Source organism: Manis pentadactyla, chromosome 18 (assembly GCF_030020395.1).
Source record: "Manis pentadactyla isolate mManPen7 chromosome 18, mManPen7.hap1, whole genome shotgun sequence".
NCBI lineage: Eukaryota > Metazoa > Chordata > Mammalia > Pholidota > Manidae > Manis > Manis pentadactyla.
In genome coordinates this window covers 16,878,649-16,906,387 of record NC_080036.1, presented here as the reverse complement: position 1 = coordinate 16,906,387, position 27,739 = coordinate 16,878,649, and the positions used below count along the sequence as shown (strand labels likewise).

At 45.1% G+C, this 27,739-nt stretch overlaps 1 protein-coding gene across 6 annotated transcripts in view; it reads right to left on the bottom strand.

Annotated features, from left to right (window-relative positions):
• Positions 1-27,739, bottom strand: part of ADAMTS17 (ADAM metallopeptidase with thrombospondin type 1 motif 17) — a 317,548-nt gene that overhangs the window by 60,568 nt on the left and 229,241 nt on the right. For all 6 annotated transcript variants that reach the window (XM_057494727.1, XM_036878662.2, XM_036878663.2 and 3 more), the window contains 4 exons: positions 26,282-26,362; positions 17,349-17,506; positions 14,303-14,462; positions 11,630-11,765 (listed from right to left, as the gene is read on the bottom strand). In XM_057494727.1, the coding sequence (XP_057350710.1) occupies positions 11,630-11,765; positions 14,303-14,462; positions 17,349-17,506; positions 26,282-26,362 (535 nt within the window). The remainder of the gene's footprint in view (positions 1-11,629; positions 11,766-14,302; positions 14,463-17,348; positions 17,507-26,281; positions 26,363-27,739) is intronic.

Here is a 27,739-nt window from a genome sequence, read left to right as displayed (position 1 = left end):
TGCCATTGGAATTTTGATAGGGAGTGCATTGCATCTGTATATTGTTTTGGGTAGTATAGACATTTAACAATATTAATAATTCCAATCCAGGAGCATGGAATATCTTTCTACCTATTTGTATCTTCTTCAATGTTCAGAGTACAGGTCTTTCACCTCCTTGGTTAAATTTATTCCTAGGTATTGTATTCTTTTTTATGCAATTGTAAATGGGATTGCTTTCTTAATTTCTCTTCTTGGTAGCTTGTTACTAGTGTATAGAAATGTAACATATTTCTGTACATTGATTTATTTATTAGTTCTAATAGTTTTTTGTGGAGTCTTTGGGGTTTTCACATACATAGTATCATGTCATCTACACAGAATGACAGTTTTCCTTCTTCCTTTACAATCTGGATGCTTTTTATTTCCTTTTCATGCATAATTGCTCTGGCTAGGAGGACTTCCAATACTATTTTGAATAAAGGTAGTGAGAGTGGGCATCCTTGCTTTGTTTCTGATCTTAGAGGAAAAGCTTTCAGTTTTTACCACTGAGTATGTCCAGTTCTTATTTCAACCGTCTCAATAGTGTATAAGGTTTGCTCATTCTTACCCTGATGTTTCTGCTCTGGGGCTTGGGGAAGAGGTGCCATGGGTGAGAAGAAAGGAAGAGACAGGGCTTTTTAAAGGGTAGGTAGGGTTTGACTGACGTGGGTGAGCTCGGGGTCAACAGGAGGATGGGCAGGTCTGCATGGTCTAGAAGAACGCCCAGAGTGGGGATTCCAAGTCCCAGGGACTGGTGTCCCTTTTCAGTTTACAAAGCTCTTTCCCATCTTGTCTAGTACTAAATTCTGCAACATAGGTAGGGTAGGGGGGCTGATATTAAGTATTAAGTAGTATAATGTCAAATCTTTGGCTACTTAAAATACTTGGAACATGGTAGTACATGGTAGAAATATTAAAAAGAAGTGAACAAGTAAATAAAGAGATGGGCCAACCAAATGGTACTGTTATTCTCTTCATGGTATGGATGCACAAACTACTTTTCAGAGTCCCCATCCCCTCAGATTCCCCCCCTACACACACGCACACACACACACACACACACACACACACACACACACACACACACACCAGTGAGAGGCATAGAAAGCAACAGTTGGGTTGCGGATGTCCCTGACTCTTGATTGAAAACCCACCCTGCTTACTTATTCTTTTTTGTGGGGCTACAGGAGATGGCTGGCACAGGCAGAAGGACATTCAGCCTCACTTGCCAGTGTGGTTGGGGAATGAAAGCTATGTTGGGTGTGCCCCTTACCAGACAGTCCTCCCAGAAAAGTATGACATGGAAAGGTCTGAGGGGCAGCCAAGGGGAAAGGTCAACTCAAACAGGACCAACTGGAGGGTGACTGACCATACCCTAAAAATTTTCTGTCCTAAGAATCCCAATTAGAGGCTCAGGGAGAGAGATGGCAGTTTGTAGTGGGAGAGGATGGACGAGATCAGCAACCCAGGCATGATGAGTGTGGCTAATAAATAAGATCTAGTGGTGCTTGTTTGAGAGGGGACACCTGAGACATTCCAGCCAAGGTTCCTGACTATCCTGAGCTCCCCTTGTGTCCTGAGATATCTGAGCTCCGGGTGGGGGCTAGTCTGCCAGCCTCTGTACTTACAGGAACTTACAGGAGTCTGCTTAGAGCCCCAAGAGCCTGCATTAAGAAATGTGTGCTTCTTTGTGTGTTTATAACAGCTTTACTGAGATACTATAACTCATACTACACAATTCAACCATTTAATGTATACAATTCAATTAACTTTGCCGCAATCTAGTTATTTTCATTATACCAAAAAGAAACTGTACCCTTTAGCTATTAACCCCTAATTTCTTCCCTCCACCTCTTCCTCAGGAGAAATATCTATTCAGATCCTTGATAGTTGAATTATGTATCATTTTATTATTGAGTTGTAATTGTTCTTTATATACTCTAGATATAAATCTCATCAGATATATGATTTGAAAATATTCTTTCCCATTCTGTGGGTTTTTTTCAATTTTCTTGATACTTCAGGATACCTCAGGCCACAGGGGGAGCTTCATTTGAAGCATGTAAGTTTTTAATTTTAATGAAGCCCAATTTATTTATTTTTTGTTTTGTTGCTTGTAGGTTTCCTGTCAAATATAAGAAACCATTGCCAAATCTAAGGTCATAAAGATTTTTTCCTACATTTTCTTCTAAGAATTTAATACATTTTGCTTTTTAGGTCTTTGGTCCATTTTAAGTTAATTTTCATATATGCTGTGAGGTAGGTGTCCAACTTTACTCTTCTGTATGTGGCTATAATGTCACAAGAACATTTGTTGAAGACTGTTCTTTCTCCACTGAATGCTCTTGGCAATCTTGTCAACAATTTACAGTAATTGCGAGGGTTTATTTCTCAATTATATTCCCTTGCTCTTTACATCTGTCTTTATTGTAATACCACACTTGCTTACTGTAACTCTGTAGTAAGTTTTAAAATTGGGATGTGTGAGTCCTCCACTTTTGTTCCTCTTTCTTAAAGATTGTTTTTATTATGCAAGGCCATTTGCAATTCCATTTGAATTTAAGGATCAGCTTGGTCTTTTGTGCAATTAAGGCAGGTAGAATTTTGATAATGATTGCATTGGAATCTGTAGATCAATTTGTAGAGTACTGCCATCTTAACAATATTAAGTCTTCCCATTCATGAACATGGAATATCTTTATTGACTGAGATCTTTTAAAATTCCTTTTAACAATGTTGTGGAGCTTGCAGAGTACGAGTTTTACACTTATTTTGCTAATTTTTACTCTTAAGTATTTTATCACTTTTGATGCTACTGTAAATGGAATTATTTTCTTAATTTCATTTTCCACTTATCACTACTGTATAGAAATAGAAATGATTTTAGTTTATTGATTTTATATCTTGTAACATTATTGAATTTATTAGTTTAAAAGTTTTTTAGGATTCCTTAGAACTTTCTATATTCAAGATCATGTAATTTGCAATGTTTAACTTTCTCACTTCCAATCTGGATGCCTTTTATTCATTTTCTTGCCTAAATGAAATACCTGGCTAGACCTCTAGTACAACATTGAATAAAAATGGATAAAATAGATCTTGTGTTTCATTCCTTAAGAGGAAATCATTTAATCTTTCACCATTAAGTATTATTATTAGCTGTGGGTTTTTTGTAGATGCCCTTTATCATGTTGAGGAAGTTCTTCTAATCATGGCTTGTTAAGTGTTCTTATTATGAAAGGGTCTTGGATTTTGTCAAAGATTTTTCTGCAGCTATTGAGATGATCATGGTGTTTTAAAATTTATTTTTATATGATGTATTACATTAATTGATATTTAGATGATAAACCAACCTTGCATTCCTAGAATACATCCCACTTGGTCATGGTATATGATTCTTTTTATATGTTGTTAGATTCAATTTGTTTATATTTCATTGAAGTTTTTATATCAATGTTTATAAAAGATACTGGTTTGTGGTATTCTTTTCTTGAGATGTCTTTATCTGGTTTTAGTATCAGGGTAATAGTGGCCTCATAGAATGAATTGGGAAGTGTTCCCTCCTCTTCTATTTTTTGGAAGAATTTGTGAAGGATTGGCATTAATTCTGCTTAAATATTTGGTAGAATTTGTAAGTGGAGCTTTTTTGTCCTGGGATTTTCTCTGTGGGAAAATTTTAGATTAGTAATTCAGTCTCTTTACTTGTTATAGATCTACCCAGGTTTTCTATTTCCTCTTTATTTATCAGTTTCAGTAGTTGCACCTTTCTAGGAGTTTGTCCAATTCATGTTAGCTATCAAATTGACTGGCATACAGCTCACTGGCATATAATTATTTATATGATTCTGTTGCAATATTTTTTATTTCTGCAAGTTCTGTAGTAATGTCCTCTCTTTCATTTCTGATTTTACTAATTTTAGTATTTTCTCTTTTTTTTTTTGGGTCAATCTAACTAAATGTTTGTAAATTGTTTTAGTTCTCTTCATGTAATCAACTTTCAGTTTCACTGATTTTTCTGTTGTTTTTCTCTTTTCTATTTCAAATCTCCCCCTAAGGTATAATTTCCCCATATGGACTGTTTTAGCTGCATTTCTTAAGTTTTAGCATGTTGTATCTTCATTTTCATTTATCTGAAAGTATTTTATAAATTCTCTGTGATTTCTCTTTGACCCACTGGTTATTTAGGAAGTGATTTTTTTTGTTGTTGTTAATTTCCACATACCTGTGAGTTTATAAAATTTCTGTTTTTTATTTCTAACTTTATCCAATTATGATAAATATATACTTTGCATTATTTTAGTCCTTTTACATTTCTTGAGGTCTATTTAATGGCCTAAATTATGGTTTGCCCTTGAGAATGCTTCACATGTACATGAAGAAGAATGTATATTCTGCTGCTGTTGGGTGGAGTGCTTTATAGACATCTGTTAGGTCTAGGAGGATCATAGTGTTACTCAAGTCTTACATTTCCTTGTTGATCTTCTTTCTAGTTTTAAAATTTGTTATTGAAAGTTGAGTATTAAAGTCTCTATTATTGTTGAACTATTTCTCTCTCCATTCTGTGTATTGTAGGGCTCTGTTATTAGGTGCCTATGTATTTGTAATTGTTACATCTTTGATGGATTGTCCTTTTATCATTATAAAATGATACTCATTTTTATCTCTAGCAACATTTTTGTTTCAAAATCTATTTTCTCTGATATTTGTATAGGCACTCCTGCTTTTTAAATTTTATTTCTGTTTGCATGATATGTCTTTTTTCCATCCTTTTACTTTCAGTGTCTTTGTAAATAAATATTCACCTTTAAGGAGAAAAGAATTGTCCTTCTCTAAGACAAACTGCTCCTATCTGAGGACTATTCATTCCTATAAGAGAGCCACCCAGCACTGGCTTTCCTTAGTCTCCAAGGGGGAAGGGACTGTTTCAGGAGGCTGCCACTAAGCACATTCGAAGCTCCTTTCTGAACTATCCCTACAGATTCTACACATTGGGGATCCTTCACTGTCCACCCTCATTGCAGAGCCGTTCCTCCTTGGTCTGACGTTTCTTCTGTAAGCCGCATAAAACATATTTTTCCTGCACTTCTAATGGACCACTGTGATCTCAGTTGTCTTTATTTTTCTTCCTCAGGCTGAATTTCAACTTTTCCATTTATTTTTCCTTTCCTATAATTGTGACATAAAAATCAAATGTGAAAATCAAGTGCTCAATGCTCTTTATATTTTATTACTCAAAAAAGTCAGGAGGAAAGAAAGACTTCTTAATGGGTCCTGGGACCTACATGCAAAGCTATCTCAACCGAAGAATTCTATTATCTATGAAACTGGTATCTGCGAATTCTCTTGTCCTCTGTAATGACCCAAGGAAGGGATGTTCAAATGGTCAAAGGATTAAGTATGGAGGCAAAGAAGAAAACAGAATTTTAAAATTCAAGACAACACCCTGAAATGCTTTTTTGATTCCCCATCTGGAATGTTAACTAATTTAGACAAATAAGCAAAGGCTTCAAAACTTTACTTGCTAATTTAAATACTCATGAAGTTCTGGAATTTGAGTAGTGTCAGAAAAAAGTTGAGGAATTCAATTAAATTTTGCCTCACCATTCACATCCTATTGATAAGGAATTAAAAGACCACTGGTGCCATTCACTGTCTTTTCCCCCTTAGGTATTTTTTCTTTATTTCACATGGTTTGTGGGGTGTCTCTGGCCCCAGACCTGTGGCCATATGTCTAGGTATCTGGAGGGTAACCTAAGCCTCAGAGAGGGGAGCCCCATCCCAGAGATTCCCTGGACTGTCCCTGTTGACCTGCAGGTACCTGCAACCCCAGGCCTTGCCCTCCCCCCCTGTGAGCATCAGGACCTGAGTCTATCACACGAGGTAGGCAGAAGCAAGGGCAGCCTCTTGCAGCCTCCCCCGTCCAGGGCTCAGTGGACAGAGGAGTGACAATATCATAATATTGTAGAGGAAAGCAGGAAAGAGAAGCTTTAACTTTTGGACTAGCTAGAAATGGAATAAACAATAGTATCTTTCTAGATTTTGTCTGTTCCTAAAGATCTGTATAGTCTAGGTTTCATTCTTAAGTCATGATCACACACACACACACATACACACATACACAGAAGTACTTTCCTAAAAACCTGATGGATCCTATTCCCTTTTAACCCAAGATAAGGCAAACCTGATTAAGATAATTGAACAAAGAAGACAAATTTAAAATCTAAATACACTTCTTTGCAGATGGCTATTCAATTCAATTTCCAGTAAGATGTTGAATATTATTTTTTGAATCCCCTAATTCAATGTAAAGTATAGTATGTACTGCCTGGGAAGAAGTTCAAATCACAGATACTATAGGGAAATACCTAATAGCTTGGAATTGCCTTTGCAAGTGGCCAAAAGCTCTAAAAGACTGCAAAAATACTAACCCTGGTGAAGCATGAGCTGTGTGTTCCAGAATGAGCCTGTCACCCTGACATATCCCGTCTCCTTGCTCCAGGACTATCTGGGATCGGGTCTTAAGGAGCTGGCACACAGCATTCCTTCTTAGATGCCATATGATGGTGGGGCCTCTTCCCTGAAGACTGTGGTCAGCAAGGTGAAGGCTGCTGGCCACAGTTAGCACAGCTGATCCGATCTGTGATTTCTGCCTCTCCTGCCAGTGTCAGGGCTGGGTTTATTGATGTGTTTGCATTGCTGTGCAAGATGCTGGAGAGAGGCCACCTGCCCTGCATGTCAGGTTCCAGATTCCATAGGGTTATGGCAGGGTTTGGGAGAAGTATCCGCAGAGCTAGTGGCAGGATTAGAATAAAGAGGTGCTAATGGTGTGCAGATGGGTATGTAAAGGAAACTGCAAGGAGCTCAATGGAAACAAGAGGGTTGAAGAAAATTAAAAGGAGATCAGGGGAAATAAAGGAAAATACAAGGGAAAAAGACAAATATCTCTGTTGTTTTAAAGGTCAAAGAGTAATGATATAGAAAGGCACTTTCACCTTGTCAGATTCAACAGCGAGCAGCATTTTGGCTTCTTTAATAAAATGTACACCATTGGGTTCTTGGGCTCTTCTCCCAGGCTCCAGGCTCTGTCTCCCGATCATGTCCCCCCCACCTGAGGCAGCCATTTATTCTCTAGACCCCACACATTTCCAAACCCCACCTCCCTTACCCACTTTCAGTGTTTACTTATGGATCAAACCTCTTTTTGATGATCTAGCACTCATTTTCTAAGGTCAGTCTCTTCACTTTTCTTCACTTACTAGCCTGAGTCCATATCACTGTATGTTCTTAAGAAAGACTCATGACAACTAGATCATGAGATGCAATAATTCAAGTTTTGTTGTCCAAATATGTGTTTGTATCCATAAATATGTAATATATATACAACGTGTGTGTTTATATATGTTTATATATATATATGTAAATAAAACTAGGATTCATAAAAGTTTTAAAATCAGATCACACATTTCTTTAGCCAAACAATACTCCTTGATGAGCCATGACACTTCATTTTCATGTGTCCAATTTATGAAACAGTACAGGCAGACCTTAGAGATACTGCAGGTTCAGTTTCAGACTGTGACAATAAAGCGAATATCATAATAAAGCAGCCAAATGGATTTTTTGGTTTCCCGTGCGTATAAAAGTTATGTTTACCCTATAGTGTAGTCTATTAAGTGTGCAATAGCACTACGTCTAAAAAGTCAATGTATATACCTCAGTTAACAAACACTTTATTGCTAAAAAATGCTAACCAGCACCTGAGTTTCAGGGACTAATAATTGCTCATCTCAGATCACCAAAAGAAATATCACAGTAATGAAAAAGTTCGAAATATTCTGAGAATTACCAAAATGTGACACAGAGACAGGAAGTGAGCAAATGCTATTAGAAAAATGGTGCCGACAGACTTACTCAATGCAGCAGGGTTGCCACAAACCTTCAATTTGTAACAAACACAGTTTCTGGGAAGCACCAATAGCATGAGGCACAATAAAACAAGGTGAGTCTGTACAAAGTCAGATGACTCAAAATAAACAAGTAAACAACCCAACAAGCAATACTAGACCATAGTAGGCATGCAGGCACCTCTTTTTAGGCTCTGAGGCCTTAAAAGGTGATGCCTTGTCCTTTTAACAGTTTTATTTGCTCCTCTGCTTCTGAGCATTCTAGTCATTCTTTAAGTCTGAGCCACATGATTTTACGAGTTGGAAAGAGAATGGAAGACAGTGGCCTAGAAAGGAAAGCGGTGGGGAGGAGAAATCTGGCGTTTATCAAATTACATGAACACAAAACCTTGATTGTCTTTCTCACCTCTAAATACCTTGGTACCTTCCACCGAGCCTTGAAAATGGGAAGGTGCTCCATAAATACATGTTGAATAAATGAAAGTACTGACATTGCACTGTGTTGTTCAAGGCCTGCTGGATGCTTTTAAAAAGAGTATTGAGCAACTGGGCATAAAAAGTAACTCAGAATAACAACGTGCCCTTGTTTGTATGATAAGAGCATGCATCCCCTGAGGTTGTGCCTTCAGGACTTGGGTTCATGCTGGGGCTGTGGTCCCAACACCTCAGTGGGCAAAACAAGGGTAAGTAATAATCTAAGGTAATGCTGGTAATAATCTATGGCTCATGGGCCAAATTCAGCCTGCAGATGGTTTCTGTACACCCAGCAGCCAAGAATGGCTTTTACATTTCTAAAAGGGTTATAAACAACGCAAAGCAAAATAGACATTAGATACTCTATGTGGCTTTCGAAGCCTAAAATATTTACTGTCTAGTCCTTTACAGAAGAAGTTTGCTGACCCTTGTTCTAAGAAGATACTAAGAATGTGCTTCTGAAGCTACATTTAATCTAATGCGTGTTTGCTTTGAACTTGCGCTCAGCCATGGCCAGACTGCAGGACTGTGGTCTGTCAGAATGGTCTGTCAGCATTTTGGAGCCATACACACACATTTGATGTTCTTTATCCAAGCTTAGAGCAGCTCCACAGCACTGATTTATATAGTTTGCACCTTTGTTAATTCATGCTTGTTTATGTGACTTTATTTAATAGATGCTTTCCTACATGATTTTCTGGTTAGAATTCTGCAGAAAGTCCCCTCCTAGAAGACCTGCAGGAGGCAAAAATCATAAAGGTGCTACATTGGCCTGCTTGGTCTAATGATCAGAGGGCTTTGTTATATAGCTCTGAATTCATCTGGAATCTAGTTGAAATACTCAAGTTGTGACTTGATTACCTCTTTTCTGTCTTTCACTAAATCTGGGAAATTTCGGTTATTGTTTCTTTAATGATTATTTTCTGCTCCCTTCTCCCTCTCCTTGCCTTCTGTGACTCTCATTATATTTATGTTAGGATGCTTGATACTGTTCTCCAGATCACTGAGTCTCTGCCGTTGTCAATAATATCTGTCCATTTTCTAGTTTCAAGAACATTTATTCTTCCATCTTTAAGTTCACTGACCTTTTTTCATCATCTCAATCCACTGTAGGACCCATCAAGTGATTTTTTAAAAATTTCAAATATTGTATTTTTCAGTCCTAAAATTGTGTTCTTTTTCAAAGTGTCTCCTTTTTTCTACTTAGACATTCCTATGAGTTTGTGGATTATGACCTTATTTTTACTAATGCCTTTGAGCATAATTAAAATAGCTGCTTTGAAATTCTTGTGTGCTAATCCCAATTTATGTGTCATCTTGGAGTCTGTTTCCATTAATTGCCTTCTCTAGTGAGTATGGCTCACATTTTTCTTTTTCTTAGTATGTCTCAAAATTTTGGATTATATCCTGAACATTGCCAGTGCTATGTTAATCTAGCAGCACTGTTCAACAGAAATAAAATGTGAGCCATGTGTGTAATTCTAATTTTCTACTATCCACATTTAAAAAGTAAAAAGAAATAGGTGAGTTAAGTCGTAATTATATATTGCATTTGATCCAAAGTCACCAAAACATAATTATATTTCAACATGTAATCAGCATTAAGCATCACTAAGATATTTTATAACTGCTTTCCATACTAAATCTTTGAAATGTAGCATGTATTTCATATTTGCAGCACATCTCAATTCGGACTAGCTAGTAGCTACCATATTGATCAGCCCAGCTCTAGAGTATCATTCTAGAAGAATACTGAGGGATGGTCCAACACAGGCTACTCCATCATTATGGGAAGCAGAATCCTTGACTGAGAGTTTTTAAACTTTATTCCTTGGCATTCTGCAGAAGTGCCATGGGCCTCATGTAAGATGAGGGGTAGGCTGAGTGCACGGGCTACTCTTCCTCATCAAATGTGTGTCCCAGTTGTTTTGTGTTTCTGGTATGTAGTTTCTATGCATAATTAAAAAAAATATTTTGATATTAAAATAGTTTGAAAACATAGACAATTTTAATACCGTATTCTTGAATGGATCCCTAAGATTCTTCTTGTTCAATCATACCCTGAGCCCAGGCTGATCTCTCCTCTTCTAGATTCACTTACCCTACTTTCTAATCATGTCACAAGAGCCAGGCTGGTCATGCTTACAGAAGAGACTGGCTCGTCCAATCTTGAGTCTTCACATCAACGTGCTCCACAGTGTGGGACCGATCCATCAGCTGCTGGGTTTATGGGGTGGCTGCCCATATCCAAAGGCTCAAGAAACTACCAAGTGAGCTATTCCTCGTAGCTTCCAGGTTAGGGTAAAATTTCATTCTTAATTTACCAGGAACCACACAAAATCAATGACACACATCTCACCTTCTTGCTTTCCCTCCTGCTTTTCCTCTCTCACACATTTTATCCATTTGACAAAGCAAAGTTGGGGGTTGGCACAAAACCCAAATGCTTTGCACCAGGAAAGTAGCACGAGTTGAGCTTAAGAACCAAAAAACTGCCACGTTAAAAGGCTAGCCTCTTTACAAAAAGCAAAGATACCTTAACCCAATGCACAGAACTACAAAACAAAACCATATACCTCAACCCAGAGCAGAATGGGAGGCCAGTGGTAATATCACACAATACAACAGCTACCGTACTATGCAAAGTCCTGCTAAAATGACTGGAGATAAGAAGGCTTCACTGATGAAAACATTTCACACAATTCATCTCAGTTCACAGCCTAAGAGCATCCACTTCAGAGCACATGAGTAACATGGCTGTGAAAGTTGGGGTTGGGAACAGAAGTTCAGATGGATTCCAAACAATAAACACCAAGATCTGCAGTCTCTGGTGTTACCGTCAGCCACTGGAACAAGCCAACCGCGAGCACTACCCTGTATGCACTGATGCACGGAACTCACGCTCTGACACTGACGTCCTTTTTCTCCAAGACATCGTAATACTGGGGAGCTGATGTGTACCAGCTGAAGCGTGGTGATGGCTGTTTATCTCTGTGAGATGCTCTTAAGGGCCTCCTGTAAGATGCTTTCCAGCATTTCTATCCGAGTGCTGACTTAGTAGCTACAAATTCAGTATTTTGAGCAAGCAGAAATCACTCAGCAACAATGGAATGCAGCCTAGAGCAGCACTGTGGTGTTTAGTGGGTATCACTGTCCCCCACCCCCCACTCACAAGTGTTGTTATCATGACGTGACCCTGGAGGATCCGAGCTGAGGACACAGCTCCTTACCGGGACTGGCATGGGTGTGAATTGCACCTTCGGACCTGGGGCTCCGGACGGCTTGCTTGAGGGCAGTCACTGTCATTCACCAGAGTTGTGGTCTTGTTAACAATCCGCGTGCAGGACACGATGGTTCTGCGTTCCCCTGGAAACCAAACCACAGGGGCTGAGAGGCTGTGGCTGCCTGTGCCTGGGAAGGCCATTCATTCACGCACTCAGGAGCCTCCTTTGACCAGTCTGTCACTTAAGTGACTGTTGTAACGCCTTATTTGTTGTCAGAGAAGTGACTGTTATAATGCCTTATTGGTGGTTAGAAAACCATAATCTTAGGGATGAAGAAGGTGTTTTAGGACTTGGCAGGGGCAGGAGACAGATTCTAGAACAGGATCAGAGAGTAATAACACCTCAGACCAGCTGTGCCTCGGACAGCTTGGGATTCACTGAGACCAAAGTTGTGATTTGGGTCTTCAGTTTCCAACATAGATTGCCAGTCTCTTTAACTGCTCATTCTGTGTTAAAGGCCTGTGGAGATCTGGTCTCAATTAAATACCTGTACATCAGCCCTTACCAGAGATCACAGCTGCCTGTTACACAATTCCTCCTTGCTGGAGAGAAGCAAGAAGCAGGGAGGCTGGTCTGAAGGGCACACCAGCCTGCATTCTGCAGACAGCCCATCTGGGGCTAATCGGAGAATTTGTCTAGCCAGCCAACTACTGCTTGTGCCTAAGCACCACCTGCTTTTGGGGAGCTTTGCCCAGCTGGAGGTAGCCATTCTGTCATGTGCACCTGCACATGCTTGGCCACGACTTTGCCAGGGAGGTGAGTGACTGGGAGCTAGGAGGGTGGCCTCTGGGGCCAGGCTGTCTGGGTTCAACTTGACTGGAGCACTAGCATAGCGAACACATATGCAGTTAGCTATCATGCTTCTATGCCTCAGTTGCCTTAATGGGGTGGTTCATTTAAGCTCCCTGTGCCTTAGGGTACCTTCAGGAACAGTTAAGTGAACTGATATATATCAAGTGCTTAGAACAGAGCCTGGAAGGGCTAACATGTCATGCTAGCTATATTCCTGCTATTGTTATTATTCGGGAAGTAAAGGCAATAAAAGATTAATAGGATGTCAGGCACAACTATTTAAGACTCCTTGCTCTGTCTGTCTCCTGGGGAATTTGTCCTTTAGAAACGACTCAAAATTATGGAATCCTGAACTGCACCGTTGGCTCCAAATGCACACAACTGCAGCCCTGGGTGAATGGAGAAAGCGTGGCGCCACCTCAGGCCAGCACGTGATTTGGGCTGCAGGTCTGACAATTGTGTCAGGGAGCTGGGAGGCACTGATGTCCTGACAGGATGCCCATGGGCCTGCAGTGACAACAGTAAAACAGCCCTGCCCCAGCCTCCAGCAAGGGGAGCCTGCAAACTCCTCCATCTGGGCCATGCTTAGTTGGCCGCCAGCTGCCCAAGAGGGAAAGTGGTGGGATCAGGGATACGGGCACCGGCTGGATTTGGAGGCTGGAGGGCCACCAGCACAGATGGCAGCTGAGGGAGAGGGGGGTTCTTGGGGTGAGGTGTGGAGGGGGAGGATGCAGGGCTGACAGGAATCCTGAGTCTATGCCACCCACCATGGGGCTGCCTGAGGAAAAGGCCGAGGACAGACGGTGAGGGCGGTTAGCCTAGGCGTGCAGGAGGGAGGGCTTTGCGCTGACCCTGGCTGGGTGACGTACCCAGTCATGCTGCAGCAATAATTCTTCTCCCTTAGAAGTGGGATAGTCACTTAAATGGTAAACAGTCCTCTACATACTGGCTGACAACTGTCATCTCAGCTGTCACCAGCCACACGGGACTGGAACTTAGTGGGGCCACGCCCTAGTCCCATTCTGCCATCTCACTCTTTGAATTGGTATTCCAGAGTTCTGGCCAACTTCCTGTCCTTACTCTGTGCCCATCAAAGTCCACCCACCCTGTGTCCTAGCTGCCATGATCCCACTCTGCGTCCCATGAGGGTGACGGAGTACGCGTACTAAGGGGCTGCTGTCTAAGAGTTCCAAATGGCTTCCGATTTCTCGTCTCAAACACCACAGAAATGAATACACTGCCTTTGGTTCATACTGATTTTTGTACTGTGACAGTCTCCTCCCTGCAGTGGGTGGGAGGCCCAATCACACTATTTCAGGGAAGAGGAAATTCAGATATAAGTCGTTTGCTAAAATATGGCAGCAAATCAGGAAGCCAGGACTAATGTTGTAGGCTTGTTCTCTCTATTGTATCCTGAGGTGGGGTTACTGCAGCAAAGAGGAAAGGGTACTGAGGGGCAAGAAACATCTTCTGGGGCCCTTCCACCAAATGGCAGATGAAGGTTTATTCTGCTCCAGACCAGGGTCACCTGTCACACCTGTGAACAGCTGTACCTCAGCCCAACCTCCACTCAGCTCAGAGTCCATGGGCCCTGTGCCATGGGCAAAGCAGCCAGTGGGCACAGCTCCAATGTGCAGGAAGTTGGAAGACTCTAAGTGTTTTGCAGACAGATTTGCAGTGGGACGTGGTTATGCTCCTGTGCAAGCAAATGCAGGTTATGTGACCGGCCTCTCCCCTGCTCTGTGCACTGGCTGCAGAGTGCCCTGAATTTATTCCACCCTTCTGCAAAATCCCATGCCCTCCCGAGCCCACAACCCTGGCACTCACCTCCACCACACTGCACGCTGCACCCTTCCCAGCCGCTGTGGGTCCAGATGAACAGAGAGTCCTGGGGCTTTTCGGGCTCACTTTGATTTTCAGCAGTGTAGTTTACAGGAACGGTGTATTCATAATGAATTCCATAATTTTGGTCATGAAATAACAACACCTGGATCAGCAGCAAAATAAAAGGCCATTTTGAAATTGAACAAAAACCTACCCATTTATTGAACCTGCCAGCCAAGACACGCTTCAGCGCTCTCCCTACCATGGGTAACCAGTTCTTTTCTAGGTTTCCAAACAGATTTAATCTAGGCGCACTCCTTCATTCCAGTCTCGGGTTCCTCAGATACTCAACGCGGGGGCGAGAGCACATGTAAGCCATCCGCAGGAGTCGGCTCTTTCCCACTGGAGGGAGGGCTGGTTCAGACGAGGAATTTGGGGATGAGCAAGTTTGTGGGCTCTAATTGCACTTTTCATGGAGCACTGTTCCAGGCAGAGAGAAAAGAACCCATACCCACATGCTCACCCACAAAGCTGCCCTTGCAGGCAAGGACATAAACATATTGCTTTTACCCGAAAATGCATCTGAACAAGCAGGAATACTTTACTTGGAAAATGAACATCACGCTTCACTCCCCTGGCACCAGGCATTGCTACGTGCAAGGCAGGGTCCAGGGCAATCACAGCCCACCACAGGGGAGCCCAAGGGGCTTCTGGGTAGAAGCCTAAGGAGGTGTGAGCTTTCCTGTGGCCACCCGTGCTAGGAGAATGACAACGCCCCACAGGGTGGCAGAGACCTGGCTCAGGGCTTAATGCTGGGGGCGAGGGGTAAGGGGCCATCCTGTAGATTGGGGACCCTCAGGTCTGAAATCCTGGTGAGTAAACAGATGGCTGGGTCTGCACTTTGGTAATGCATGTGACGAGCCCTGTAAGCCTAGAGGTACTCCACCAGGTTTATTTCTCTACACACAACAGTGTGGAACAGGTCCTTATGTGGGAGCGTAAAGTGGCCAAACTGTGGGTGATGTGTTTCAGGCCAAGCTTGGATCCAGTGGGTGCTCCTGGGTCTAAGCAGCTAGCACGTGTTCTTCCAGGCCAGATGGAGCTAAAGGCAGAGTGTGTTCTACCTGACTTGCTTGGGGAAGGCCAGGTGGCGGGGGGCCAGACAATGGGAGCGATCTTCCTTCCAAGCATCTCCCAGCCCTCTAGGGCTGGAGTGGTGGGGTGGGGGTGGGGTGCTCCAGGCAGCCCAAACTGCATAAACATCCACTTCTCTAAGAAACAGACTTGCAGTAATGCATTTGGAAAAATGTCTGCAGTTTAAAAAAAAACTCTCTCAAAGAACTTTATTATCTCAGTATGGGAATAAGACTGGTGAATCGAGAATCCATATGAAACCAATTTCCTGCAGTTTTGCAGCCACATATAATTTGTGTATGTGAGTGAGTAATTGGTTTCAAATGCAGGTCCCGTGACTCTGCGGTGCTCCTGACCCTGCAAGCAATGTGCGCCCCCTGGTTTGGGGACAATGGACTTCGATTTAGAGGCAGGGGGAGGGGGACACCTCTCATTTCTAGGTAACAATCATATTTCATGAAAGAAAAGCGACTAATACTAAAGAGGGCTGGAAATTCAGGTGAGGTGGTTGTTTCCTACTCTGAGTGTTACTTACCATTGTTTGAATGAATTTAGGATGTGCACTTGCTGTAGTGGGCTGATGATTCACTCATAGTTTATGAAAGCTTTTGGCAAAGAAGGGAAATATACCTATTTTGGTGTTGGCCTGAGAAAGCAAATTCATAAGCTGATATTGCGTACAGGCTTTAGCTTGTCTTTTGCTTCCTCTTGTAGCCCCTCTGCATAACTGGAGGATTTGTTCTAATAACTTAGACTAGCAAACAATCTAATCACAGAGAAATGGCTTAGATATAGATTCTTGGGTCCCAGAAATCAAACTTGCCAGGATATATCTGCAATGGATTTAGTGGGCCGAGTGCAGCATTGACAGATTTCTGGACAGTTTATGTTGTGCCTGGAAACCGGTTCACTTTCATGAGAAACTGCAGTGCGGTAGGGTCATCCGGTGATAACCACTGGGCGCTGGTGCTCACAGGCAGAGTTGGTCTCCTCAGGAGATTCCCTGGGAGGTAGCCAGGGAGTGCTTTGGGTGTCCCCTAACCTTGAACAGCTGCAGGTTGCCAGAGACCACAAATTAATGGGGGAAAAGAACTTCCAAGCAGAAACTTTGGCAAGCACTGAGGACAAAATGTGCTTTGATTATGGACTTACAATCTGCCACAAATCCCATTCTTTGGAAGGAGACATGGAATCAATAATTACGAGCTATCAGAAGTTAGCCATGAGAACTGGACCCAGAGAAGGAAACAGTGGCATTCCTTTCCCTGGAGATCTTCAATATTCTTAAAAGGATGCACAGCCGGATGTTTAAGGGTTTGCATGGTGTCCTGCCTGAGACAACAGATAAGACAAGGAAAGGTGTCCTGACCTGGCCTGGCGGCACAGGTTCCTGGAGACCATTCAGAGTAAACAGTCCTATAGAACCTAGATCTCCCTCCTGGTTCCCGGATGCTTGTTCCAAGCTGAGTCTGGAAAATCTGAGTGATGTTGGTTTGGAAATAGAGTCAACAGTTCATTTCCAAACGGTAGTTTTCAATGTGGATACACAAACTATGGGGCGGATCTATGCCATCTGATATAAAAACACAGACTTTGAGTGGGGCTGTCTGCTTAACAGGGCCAAGTCTCCTTGGCTGCTATATGGGTAAGCATTTCCTTCCCGGAGGCAATGCCTTTTGAGAAAGAGGGGCGCTCTGCCAGTAGAGAGCCAGCATGAGGTTTTGAAAGGGGAGAATTCTGAAGCATGCAGTGAAAGGGGTCATGTAAGACCCAGAGGCAGGCTTGAGCAGCAGGCAGCCAGGGAAACCACCCGCAGCCAGGTGCATCCCCTCCCCCAGGGTCCCAGAGAAGAAGCCAACTGGAAGACCCCTCAGACCATCAGTCTCAAGACAAACGCCAAAGCGCAGCAAGTTACCATCAAGTGTAGTGGTATTTTGGTTGGTCCCTTGGCGGAAATCTTCTCCCACAGGCCCCTTCTAACGTAGCGGATGGTTGTGCCTGCAATCTGGAACTCTCCGGGGAGCTCTATCTTCCAGTCACTGTTGATGGATCGCTTACTGGAGTCCCTGAGAGCTAGAAAGATAATGGGACACCATGGAATCAGAGGGAGTCAGTCTGTCTTTAAGGGGAATCTGGGTGTCCTGAATAGAGGGTGGGGGTCCCAGCCTCCACCTCCACAGCAGAAAGCAGGGAGGCCTGAAGTGAGGGGAGTGGCTTTCTGTGTCTTGAGAACAGAACCTGGCTCACAGGCAGCAAACCAGTCAAGACCCACAGGACCCTCGGAGAGCAAGCTTCAAGCGTGGGCTGCCTGTCTGGGAATCAGCTCACACAGGGACAGAATGGGGGTGCGGGCAGGAGCGCCAGGGCATGGCGACGACCGCAGCCCAGCTGCAGCTCGCCAGACTTACAGAGTAGAGGGGCTTCAGCCTGATGAATGAATTCTATTTTAATGCATCCAAGCCTACAAAATGGGTTTTGCTGCTTCAGCCAAACTTATCAATTCACTGGACTGTGACCTACCTGGGCTTTTTAAAGAGGGCAACCCAACTCCAACATCTCTTCAGGCTGTGATAGTAGGTTAGTACGGTGGGTGCCCCTTCCAGAACCAGCTGCTAGTCTATCAGGTAGGAGAGTCTGGAACCAGATCTGCCCACACATGTGACTGGAAGGCAGGTGCCATGCGGTGGGGCCTGCGCCTCCCACACTCCAGCTTCACAAGCCTCAAGTTCACGCTTCGTTCATTCACACCTCCACTTGGCAGGGAATGCGTAAGAGACAAGGAATCACCATTTTGCTGATAGGCCATAACGAAAATCTGGTTTTCCATACGAGCCATGTATTTACTTTCTAGGCTCACCAGGGACCTATTTGGTCTCCTCACTTAGGTTTGGAGCTATAGGTGCAAGAGAAGACTCCGCAGTGTAATTCTGTTTTGTTTTGTTGCTTGGGAAAGAAAAAAAACTGACCAGAACTTCCGCTGGCATTTAGGAGAAGGTGGCAAATGACAATGGGTGACAGCAAGTCTTTGTGTCACTCAAAAAATGAAACTCCCAGCTCACTGAGTCTAATGCCTCACTCTCTGCAAGGGCAGCTGGAGCAGCCCGAGGCCCCAAGGGTTCCCAGCCACACTGGGGACCCTACTCAGTTCAGTCAGTGGAATCAGGTTCTACCCTGCTCCCTATTCTCTGCTTCCTGAGGCCAGAAATAAAGTGCCCCCATTGAATACTGATTTTGGATAATGCAAGTTGAAACCAACAAGGGTTTTCGGTCGGTCCTGAGTTCATGAGCCCCATGCTGGGTTAGGACCCCGCGGGTTCAGTCCAAGTCAGGGCATAAGCAGTTGGAGGGACACTGCACCTCCGCCTTCCTGTCTCTAGGCCATTATGGTTCCGGTGTTCACTTCTGCCCACCAGACTCCCTTGGTGCACACAGAGGTGCACGCTCAGGGCTCCTTGCTTAGAGCAACTGCCAAAAGAAACACAGAGAGACCAGACGGGCTGCTTTCTAGCACGGCGACTCCCAGCTGGGGGGGTTCACATCCAGGGTGGTTGTGTGCTGCGAGCGGCTGAGCATAACAGGACTCCAGGGAAGGCATAGAGAAGAGAAAGCTCTACTGCTTGGAATCAAATATTGCCTTTCAAGAAATTCTAAATTCTACCTGCTCTTGAAATTTCCTGGCTATGACAAGGAGGTGAGAAGAGTGGGATACTCACCATTTCTGCTCCTTTTTCTCTTCCTTGGCCACCACCTCTAAGCCACTCTTTAAGAAGCACCCTCTGGTTTCACTCACTTATATACTTTTACCCACTGAATCTTCCCAATAGCTAAGGCCAGAGATGATTTTCCTCTTCCCACAGATGAGAAAATGGGGGCACAGAAAGGTTAAGTAAACTGCCTAAGGTCACAAAGCTATTAAGTTGTAGAGTGAACAGCTGATCCTAACCAGACCAAGCTCAGCACTCTTACCATCCTGGCAATTTTAAGTTGCACCTTCTTTAGGCTGTAGCATCAGCCCAGAATTTTATGACAAATGCTGAAATGTGCAGATGTCATACTTGTTTCCAAAGAGAACAAATTCCAGACTCAAACACTGCAGGATCTCACGTTCTACATACTTTTGTAAACAAAACTAACGTTATGAATTTCCAACACTTCCAGTGAACTAATAATCTAAAATGTATTTGGTTATGTCAGTTACTGGGGAGTCCAGGCATGTTCACCGTTCTTTCAACTTTTCTGCAGGTTTGGAAAATTGTTGCTGGCATGCACCCATGTGAATTTGGGTTTAGGAATCAGTGCGGGCTGGCAGGAAGCAGCAGACAGAGAAAGTGAGGACCCGAGTGCTTGAAAAACATCATCCCCCTGCCCGTCCCTCCCCTTTTCCTGAGGGTCTCCTAGCTGGGTGGGAAATTCACAGCTCCTGCCCTCAGAGAGCTTGTTTGGAAGGGAGACGGATGAGAAAACAAGATAAACACAAGACAATTTTGTAAGCTCTTTGACAGTGAGTCTGGGGCCCACATCTGTGCATGCGTCAGCAGGGACCAGGGCAGATAAAGGGGGCATCCTTTGAACTGAGATTGCAAGAAAGCAGGGAGAAGAGGGGGACCCGGGAGTGCATGGGCAGGCATGGACTGTTGCTCCTGACCCTCGGAGGCCATGACTGATCTCGCCAAGACCAGATACTGGGGCAGGAAGGAGGGAGGAAAATGCACCGCCCTGTACGGGGACGCAAGTGCAAGGTGCAGTTACTGGAGAGCGGCTGTGAGGGGTGTAGGACAGCAGAAGGCTTACTGTTACTGTTGCCAGGGTAGGAGACACCTGAGCACACTGAGATCCTCCTCGCTGGGAATGAGAACTCAGAGAGAGGAGCAGAGTTTCTTCAAAGCTGTATGCCGATGACCATCCTGCTTGCCCTTCCCCAGCCCCGAGAACCCATTTTCCATATAAAAATTAGAGTCATGCTAGGGTGGCCGCTCCTCTCTTTGTCTTGGCCCCCCATAGGTACCCGCCACTCCCACATTCAGTGCCCTGGGCTGGGGCCTCTGATTTAGAAGTTGGGTCCCCAACCTTGTTCCCATTTTATGGCTGCTGTGAACATCTAGCGTGCCGCTGCCTGGCACCTGTTTCTCCTTTGTTAAGTAGCAACAACCAGAGTCTCCTCTGGGGATGGTCTTGCTCCAGTAATGGGGGGCTCACACCAAGCTCCACCTCAGCTCCAGGCATGGGCCCATCACCCAACCCTGAGTCAATATCAAGGCTTTTGTTCACCTTGGCAAGAAGCAGTTTTCTTCCCACGGGGTTGCCCAGGGACGCGGTGTAAGTCTGGATCTATCAGCACATGGAAAGAGACCCCCAGATTAAAGTGAACTGAGAGAGGACAGCAGGGCCAGGCTAGAGAGAGATCACTTCCATGACATCATTTGTTAAGCCTTTGAATCCAGCAGTGCCTGAAGCCGGGCTTGGCTTTCACATGTGCCTCTCGGAGGCTGGTTCTTAAAAAATGCTAAACATGACAGGCGCAGGAGAGACTGCGAAAGAAGACTGCTAGTAGGCACTCCTAGAGATCATCGGAGGATCCTTACTAATATAGGCTTACTACCCCAAGATTGAGAAGGCCTGGCACATTCTATCCATGCTTTAAACCGTCACCTGGGTCTCTGCCTGCCTGGCACTAATGTTCAGGATGAGGCAGCTCTTTTGCACTCAGCCTTGTTTGTGCATTTCTCTGACCATTTTTGCAAGGTGCTTGAAAATGACTTGTTGAATTATAAACTGAAAACTATCCCGCCTCTGTGCCAAAAGTCAAACATCTGTGAGGTCAGGAGTGGGAAGGCTGAGAGAGTGCAGGAGGGCACACCTGGGGATGATTATAGAACCATCTGCACAGACACTGCACAGAGGTGTGGGGCCGGCCTGGAGAGCCCAGCTGCAGTCGGCAGAGGCACCCGTTGCGGGAGGATTCAGAAGACAGATGGAGAGCCAGCTGGGGCTTGGGGCACGCCACCCTCTGATCAGGCTTTGCTTATCAGTAGCGGGGAGCGCTGAGAAGGGTGGGCGGAGGAGACACCTCAGGAGGTGGTCTGCAGGGTGGGTGTGCTCAAGGAAGAGGGGGAAGGGAAGTGAGGGAGACAAGCTGTGGCTAACTGGCTGTTCCAGAATAAGGCCAGCAGCTAAGTACGGAGGAATATTCCAGACAATGAGGTGCTGGTGACAAGCTCTCTGGGGAAAGAGGTCTAGATTTCTAGAGCTTGCTACTTAAGGGGTAAATGCCCCCACCATAGTGGGTTTCAAGTTATCCACCTGACCTCAGTGAATGCATCCCTAGAAAGAGACTCGACAGAGATGGCTCTCCCAAGCCACACACTGCTGCTGGGATATTCCCACAAGTTCTGAAGGCACCTCTCCTTGTACTGGGGGTTCTGGTCTGGAGCTGCTGAGCTGGTGAAATCCTACACTATCATAGCTTCGGGGGCTATGTTTGGTGGGAGGAGGGGACACTCTCATGGACCCATTAAGGATAAACTTGGCATATGCAAACTTTTCAGCCAGCTTCCGCAGCGGCTGCAAGCTTGCAGGCACTACAAACACAGTTTTACAACTGCTATTTGGCCCCCCACTGGAAAGCTGGTACCCCCTTCCTCAGGAAAGTTTGATCATGACAACAATCCTTCATGCATTTTGCAGTGGGAAGAAAACACAGAGGCAGAGTTCAAAATAGGTCAGTAGTTCCAAGAAGCAAGATTCAAAATTTGCAGGTTGCTGTGGTTCATGCCTAGAAACTGGAACTTCCTGCTAAAATCAGGACTTAGCCCCTGACATTCCTTTAAGGGAAGATGCAGCCTCACAGATTCTGTCAGGACCTCAAGCTCTTTATTAGCAGTGAATAAATAGGTTCAGTGTGGAGTCCAGTGAGAAAACCACTTTATGGGGCCCAATCAGCTCCAGAGAGTGAGCATGAAGATCACCTCCTGGCCCACCTCCACCCAGAGGGAGCTGCACAGGGCAGGGGTTCCCAAAGCCAATGAGGCTAGAGCCCCAGGGCCTCTCATGTGCATGAGTCCTTTCCAAGACTCTGTATATAATATACTCTTTTTCTTAAAGAAGACCCCAAAGTTTTGGGCCCCTAAGTTTCTGTCCCTCTCAATCCCTGGGCATCAACGGATGTATGCAATGCCCTCTTTGCCTGTAGGCATTCTGAGATAAGTTTGTATTTGAAATTAGGACTTTCAGGCCGAGAAATTCAAGAGGTGCTATTGAGATACTTATAAATGCTCTAATTTGATAGGCAAACGATGGAGTTAAGAACAAAGGGGATTCCCACGCGACTTGATTTCATCTGTAATGTCTGAAGTTCTGATTGGCTGGGGAGGCAATTTTCCCTTGCCGGCTCAGCCTGGGTCAGAGGTTGGATGCTTTAAACCACTGTCCAAAGTGTTAACAGTGCTTGCATTTGTGGGTTTTGCTTAGAAGCCGCTGAAACCTCTCAACCTCTAGAGACTTTTGCAGGGATGTTTATGGGCACATGCTCTCCCTTGCTAAGAACAAAGCCTCCTCATTGGCCCAGAGGTGAGGTCATGTGGCAAATGCCCATCTCCTTCCTGGGCCCTTCTTTCTCCCTGTGGTCATATACACATCATCCCTGGACTTCTGGGCACCACGGGGGAAGATCATGAGCCATTCTGGGGAGTGAGAAGGGGACATTCCTGATGGGAGGGCACAGCTCATCTTTGGAACTGGCGGGAGGCAGATGCAAGAGGTCTGACCCTGTCCACTGCCCTCCTCTTGCATGGCGCTGTACAGAAGCATGGTTTCTTTTTGTCTCTCTCCCTCTTGGATTCCACTGGAAGACTTGACCCACAGTCAACCTACTTCTAATCCTGGCACTGAGTCAGTTCCTTTTATTTCCACTCAGAGTTCTGCCAGCTCTGTTCTTAGCTATGGATGCAAAGTGCAGAGGCATTTCCTGTTCCAGGTGGTTTTGAGCAGAGAGCCAGGCAGCGTGGGCTGAAGGTAGGTGGGGTGAAATTCTTCAGGAACTGCTCCCAACAAATGTGAGAGTAATTCAAAGTAGCCCCGAGTGGAAACAAGGCTTGTTTGAACTAACTTTAGAAACATAATGAGCAGAGACCACCTTTGGATTTGCCCTTGTGCACGCACCAGGTTCTGGGATTTTGGTTTGAAAATAAGATAAGGGGAGAAAAGCTGGCCTCAGCCTCCCATGGGGGTCCAGTGCTTCTGCAGAGCTAAGTCACCCTGTGACCCAGCTCAGAACCAGTCTCCTCTGGATGGAAATTTGCTTCTCTGACATCCACACAATGTAGTTAGTAGCAATGGGCAGGTTTAACCTGTGTTCTCCAATGGAAAATCATCCCCATCCATTGATTTCCAGCCCTGATGGAATACCTCTGTGGATTGCAGCAGGCCCAGATGGTGTGAGGAGCCTGGACAAGCCACTGAACCCCTGGAGACTCAGTTTCCTCCTCAGTGAAATAGGCACAGCAATACTTTGCCCTATATCTGGGGGGACTACGGTTGGGTCTGCAAAGCAGAGTGGGGCTCAGACTGGGAGCCACCAACGTCAATGTCAGTGATATTGTTTGTGTGTGGCCCTCAGGCGTCAGGAGCCAAGAGGGACTGTCATGAGCGCTTGCTCCTCCAGGCAGCGCCCACTATTTACTTGCTGGCCCTAAAATGGGGTCCAGTGAAAAGCTTGTTTTTACTATAGGAATTAGTTGAGTGAACTAAAGGACTCTGACATTTTCCCATCATTGTGGGAAACAGTGTTCCTGTTTTTGCCAGATACCTGGCGCAGAGGACAGGTGGGAGAATGGTGCTGGGAAGTCTCAGAAGCCGGGACTGGAAGCTAAGGAACTTGCTGGTGCTTCTTGGAAGAACCAGGAAGTCAACCTTGGAATCACACAGCTCCCGGAATACTGGGATTATGATTTTTGAGTGAGGGTCAATGGTGGTGTCAGCCTCCCACAGAGGCCTAGAGCCCCTGGGGAGCAGAAACATCATCTCCAGGTAGGGGAGGGCCAAGGTACCAGTTGGGAAGGGCAACTTTTGGGGGTGACACTAAGTGTTGGGGCTTCTGAAGCAAATGCTGAAGTGGATCCAGTTTCCTTAGGTGGGTAGAGAGGGGGTGGGCTCTTTGAGAAATTAGAAAAAAGGCCGTCACTCTGAAGAAGCCGCAAAAACCAGCAGTGAAATAGGCATAGCAATACTTTGCCCCTATTTCAGAAAGCATTTACAAGCATTGTTCTAGTTGAGTGACAGCTGGGATAGTTATGGAAAAGAGTGCCAGGCTAGACTGGGAAGGAGTCCATGCTGGGGAGGTGGAGAAAACCACGGACTGATGAAGACCAATGTGGATGTCAACCTGAGGGACACAAGGTCCTACCCTGGCAGTAGGAGCAGTGGCAGCTCTTATGGCCTCAGGAGGCAAGGTGGGTGACAGGTGAGAGAGCTGCCCAAGACACACTAGGGACCCCCAGGTGTCTGCTTACTGGTGAGCTGTGGTGTAGACACTTAGAAACAAGAGTTCCTGTCCTTACTCCTGCCTTCCCCAAGGCAGGAATGTGAGGATTATCTTAGTGCCTGTAAGTGGTTCCTCACTCTTAAATAATAGGATGGGGGTCATTATAATCTTGCCTATTAGAAGTTTGTTTTGTGTCTGTCTCATTAGACCATTTCAAAGAAAGATACTTCTGTATCTACAATGGCAGGAATGTGGACAAAGATGTAACTTTTAAAAAAATCTGTGATAAAAGTTGAAATAAAATCATTTCATGAGTAACTCCATTTTAGCCGAAATAATAATTCTTAAGCTTGAAGGCAGAGAGAGATCATCTCTTGCATATTGTAAAAAATCTCAGACAGCACCTTGCATCACAGACCAAGAGATTACAGTATGAGGAAGTTCCAGAGGGGGGCACCTCAGTAGATCGGCCCCCTCCAGCTGAAATCCTACCTAAGACAGGGACATGGGAGCAGGGCTGGCAGGAGGGCAAGGGTCGTAGCATGTCCCATCCCAGTGAACAAAGGGCAGAGGCGGCTCCTGGGGGCCCTGCTGGCCCCCGCGGCAGCAGAAAGAACACCAACACATCAGCCCAGCACTCTAACTGCCCTGGTGCTCGAGTGCCAGGCTAAGCTTTGTGGGGGCTGATGGGGAGGCTGGAAGTTGAGCTTAGGATGAACTCGGAAGATCTTCTGTGGCTAAGAGAAGGTTCAACTGAACAATTCTTAGGCTTCAGCATGGTTCTGTCCAAGGCAATGGGACCAGTCTGGAATGGAACCCAAACTTTCTGCAGGAAGATAACGGGCACTTGTACCTGAAGTCAAGGGCGTTGGCCACTAGGAATTTAGGATGCACGTACTTAGTAAAAATCAGTGTCCTTTCAAGTTTCCATTGGGGAAATAGGGCTGTTACTCTTTTTCTAGCTAAGGAGTCACCCCCCAGAGCCAGTGAGCGCCTCCAGGGGCTACCTGCATGTTTGGCAATGTACCCACGCTGCTCAGGCTGAAGCTGCTCTGAGCTCTGCTAGGGCTGCCCTGGGGGATATAAGCTCCTCAGTCCTGCACAACTTCCCTCACTCTCTCTCATCTTCCTTCCTGTCCCAAGTTGGTGTTTCCTACTGATCCTCCCCATCACCCACCTTGGGGGCGTGGCCGTACTTTAGCCAAATATGACGGCCCTGCCTGGTACGCCCTGATTACTTACATCATTACACCTAAAATACGAGTATAAAACCAATGGCCAGGGAGAATGCTGCTGAACCAAACCACCAGCCTGCTCATCCAAGTCAGTTCTCAGAACACAGACTGTGAGAGAAATCACATTTGATTTACCCAGAAAACTGTGGGCAGGTTTATCCTCCACCACTCGAATCCTCCGGGCCCCAGCTGGAATGACAGCAGCTTCAATGTAACCTGTAGGAACAGATAACACACAAGCGAACCCAAGATCAGAGGCCCATGCAGCAGCCCCCACCAAAATCTACCTTATGACACCCTCGTGGTGATTTCAGAGCCTGTGGGCTTGGACAGCACTAAGAAACCCATAGTCAACTAACAAGGAATGTTCTCCTGAGGCCAGAATCTCCTGGAAGCCCAAATTTCAGAGGGTAACACCTGCATGTGTTACGAGCTGAATTGTGTCTCCACCCCCTCCCCCAATTCATAGGTTGGAGTCCTAACCCCCCCGCTGCCTCCGAATGTGACCTTATTTGGAAATGGGGCCATGGAATATATAATTGGTTAAGATGAGGTCATCCTGGAGCAGGGTGGGCCCCTAATCCAATATGACTGGTGTTCTTCTAGAAAAGGGGACACATTTGGACACAGACATGCATGCAGAACTCCATGTAAACAGGAAGCAGAGATCAAGATGATGCGTCTAGAGCCAAGGTACACCAAAGATTGCCAGCAAACCACCAGAAGCTAGGACAGAGGCCTGGGAAGGGACCAACCCTGCCGAAAAGCTGATCTCAGACGTCTAGCTTCCAGAACCGTCAGACAGCAAGTGTCTGTTGTTTCTGCCACCCAGTTTGTGGTGCTTGCCTCGAGCAGCCCTGGCATGCCGGGACAGCCTGGGATTCTGTGGGAGCAGCAGCTCCCTGGAGCATGGGCTCTGAGTGCCCCTGGCCTCTTCCTCTGCATCCTTTGCTGTACTGTACTTTGAACTTTACCCGAGTCCACGAGATGACAGGAGAAGCTAAGCTACATGCGCAGTGACAAAACCAGCGCCTTAACACACAGTGCAAAGTTTTCTGTTTCTATGGCCTGGTGGGCATTTCTGCAACTATCACCCTGTACACTTACGTCCATTTCCGTGAGTATTTCTAAGTATGACAGGAGGCCCTCAGAGGCCAGGGCCTCCCTCTGCTCATGCTGTGGCCCCATAGGGGCCTAGAACAGCAGGTGGTTAGTAAAGATGCAGAGAGGAAATGGCTGAGGCTGCCAGGGTGGAGGTCAGTGACTGGCTGACGCCTGGTAAATGGCAATTGCGTCAATGAATGAGCTCAGTGTTATGATGAGATTCTGAAACACAGGCTGGTAATTATTTTGTTTTGATTTTCATCAGGGTTCTAGACAAGGGTAATATGTGTTTGCTTCAGCAATTTAGATGATGACTCCAAATTAGATGCTGAATCCTACCCCTGTCGTTCCCAAATGTGATCACCACAATCAGCAAGGGGGCTTTAAAAAAGAGATTTCTGGGTCTGATGGTGCAGAGATTATGGAAATATCTATTTTGAGGGATTTCCTCATTTTCTCATAGTAAAAATGGCTTCATTTTTATTATAA